General features: G+C 39.6%; 1 protein-coding gene across 2 annotated transcripts in view; it reads right to left on the bottom strand.

Annotated features, from left to right (window-relative positions):
• Positions 1-2,450, bottom strand: part of SARC_09440 — a gene marked incomplete at both ends in the record, with an annotated part of 4,114 nt that extends 1,664 nt beyond the window's left edge. Inside the window, 3 exons of one of the 2 annotated variants that reach the window (XM_014296537.1) lie at positions 490-623; positions 1,041-1,299; positions 2,278-2,450. In XM_014296537.1, coding sequence (XP_014152012.1) covers positions 490-623; positions 1,041-1,170 — 264 coding nt within the window. The remainder of the gene's footprint in view (positions 1-489; positions 624-1,040; positions 1,300-2,277) is intronic. The other variant, XM_014296538.1, reaches the window with a different exon arrangement.
• Positions 2,451-3,004: the final 554 nt, after the last annotated feature.

The following is a 3,004-nucleotide window of genomic DNA, read 5'->3' as shown; positions in this document are numbered from 1 at the left end:
ACACACACACACACACACACACACACACACATATATATATATACATATATTACTACACACACACACACACACATATATATATATATATATATACATACTTATATTATATATAATATTATGATATATATATATACATATACATATACATATACATATATATATATATATATACATATATATACATATACATATATGATACGTATACACAAACTATGTATACCACTTTCCGTTGAGTATTGGCAGCTTCTCATGTGTTTAGTAGTCTGTTTCACTATGGAAATGTCGCGTATGGAGACAAGTCTGGTAAAAACAACTCATATTATTTAGTTGTACTGTACTTTTTGACATGTGTGTTTGTACATTGTGAACATCTCGATATTGCGAATCAATCTACTGTACACGACGAACACAAGGAGACGACTATGCGTTTCACATACGCATCACCGACAATAGTATGCTATACATATTCGTTTATATGCCAGTCTGTACCTGTCCGACGTATTCTGGGAATCGCTTTCTGTCCTTCTGCTCTCCATGAAACTGTCGCCTGAAGAACTCTGGGTGGCTCAGATCGCTGTCGGTTGGTGACACATTGAGATCCCCACACCAGATCAGATTCTTCCCTGTTTTGGAATCAAAATGAGATACACAATATACACAATCAGGAATGCACAACTCATAGACAACTCTGTATACATTCATCATGTGTGTGTGTATGGGCATATGGTATGTATGTGCGAAACTACCTAAACTGTACGTGTACATTGCGCTGTAGACTGAGGCACCAAAGATATACCTTCTTATGCATTGTTCCGTTGCAAAAATGTTTTGACCTCAACACCCGCCTTTGAGCATAGGTCCTGTGACGTTTGTTGGCACAATGTCATGCATGCTTTCACACCACACGGACCACCATACTCATTGCTACTTGCACCCTGTAGTCAATCTGTCACACCACCTATTGTTGACACAAACTAAGGCAGTAGGCATATGGATTCGATATGGTTAGTTAGAATTCACAACACAGTGGAGATACGCACCTTCGTGCACATCATCTGATAAAAACCGCTTCACATCCGCATCCCAAGTCCTCCGTTTGAGCCACGATATCTCGCTACCGCCATTGTTCGGTGCGTATGTATGCAGGAGTGACAGACCGGGCCATTCCATAAATATAACCCGGCCTTCTACCTGGTGTTTCTTAGCCCCTTTGGTCAGATCGATGTTGTACCTCACCGCGGTGGGTTGTGCAATAGCCTCCTGTCTGAAGCGAAACCCCGTGCGTGTGATTTTAGGGCTCTGAGCGACCAGAGTCCAGGAGCATGTAATTTAGTGTGGATATGGGGAATTCAACACTCACATAGAGAGATGTATAACGGGTGATAGTACTAGACCTCTAGGCAGTACAGCCGCAGATGTGATCAGAGGAAGAGCTGAGTCAGCTATGCGAGCTTCTGCAAACCATGTCGACCTGTGGCTATATACTATTAGCACACGAACGTGCCGGCCTATATATTGCTTTACGACCTTGTGACATGCTGTTGCAGGTCTAGCTGTACGCTATAAGGTAAACTGTGGGTGTGGCGTACTGAGGGCAATGCGCAGTGAATACCCACATGTAAACAGCGGCAAGTACTGTAGACAATAGGCGGGTTCATTATAGCAGATACAGTTGGGTAGATAACTGTACATATGCAAGCTTGCTCGCATACAGTGTGCATCAGTTTACTTAGCTACACAGATTCGCTGCACAGTGCAGATCTTTAAATGTAGGGTGATTGTGTAGAAAAGAGGAACGAACGAAAGCGCTGGTCACAAATTGAAACCACTATATTTCAGTACAGTCTCTACTTATACCACGATGTTCGCGAACAACTCAGCAATACTACATGTATAGCCTTTGCAATACAAAACATAGGATTAATGAAGTATTGCATTCCCTAAGTATCCAAGCAAAACGAGTGAGCTGATCTCTAAGACTGTGCACATACCCCATGACCATCGACTCTCCACAAGCTAGTAATTGTCAGTCAACCCCAATTTAAGTATCAACTGCATAGATTTGTCCGCAGCACACCACACAGTGCACGTGCTCGTCCAGGAATCGACCAATACCAGCAGTGATTCAAAGTGGAAACACTATAGCGTACTATATACTATACAGAGCGGAACATTCACATCCGATCCAACCACAAGCTACATCCTCTTGCATTGGCCAGTACTTACGCAAAGATACCGATCGAGTTTCCAGTCAGAAACCACGAGCAAACGATCTACCTGAGGAACACAGCTGTACCGGCATATCTGTAATCTGCTAGGCTGAAGTAGGCCTTATACGGCTCCACAGCTGGTTCACGTATGAATGCATCGAGAAGCATTTGATCCCCTTCCGATGCTTTGTATCGCAATCGTAACTTGCCATCGTTTTTCTTTGCCTTGGGATCACTGCAATAGGCTGCAGCACGCACCTAACGAGCACAAACGGGCGAGAGGTGTGAGACATTCCAGTTGTCATTCGCGGTGATGCCGGCTGTATTCGAGTATATCAAACATACATGTGTGGAACTGAATCTGCCAAAAAATTGCCCTACATGTGTTTCTATATATATGATTATAACTATCTATATATATAATTATAACTATCTTTATATATATATATATATATACTAATATATATATATATACACACATATATATATACAAATACATATATATACATACATACATATATATATATATATATATATACAAATATATATATATACATATATATATATATACATACATATATATATTTCTTACATACATAGATACATACATACGTACGTACATACGTACATACTTACATACTTACATATATGCATAGATACATACAGACATACATATAATATACATATACAAATATATATATATATATCCATATCTATATCTACAACGAACTATAACTATATCTATATCTACAACGAACTATAACTATATCTATAGCTATACATACATCTATATA

The sequence above is a fragment of the Sphaeroforma arctica genome (assembly GCF_001186125.1).
Source record: "Sphaeroforma arctica JP610 unplaced genomic scaffold supercont1.960, whole genome shotgun sequence".
Taxonomy (NCBI): Eukaryota; class Ichthyosporea; order Ichthyophonida; genus Sphaeroforma; species Sphaeroforma arctica.
The sequence above is the reverse complement of the archived record's forward strand: the minus strand, read 5'-3'. Positions and strand labels throughout refer to the sequence as shown.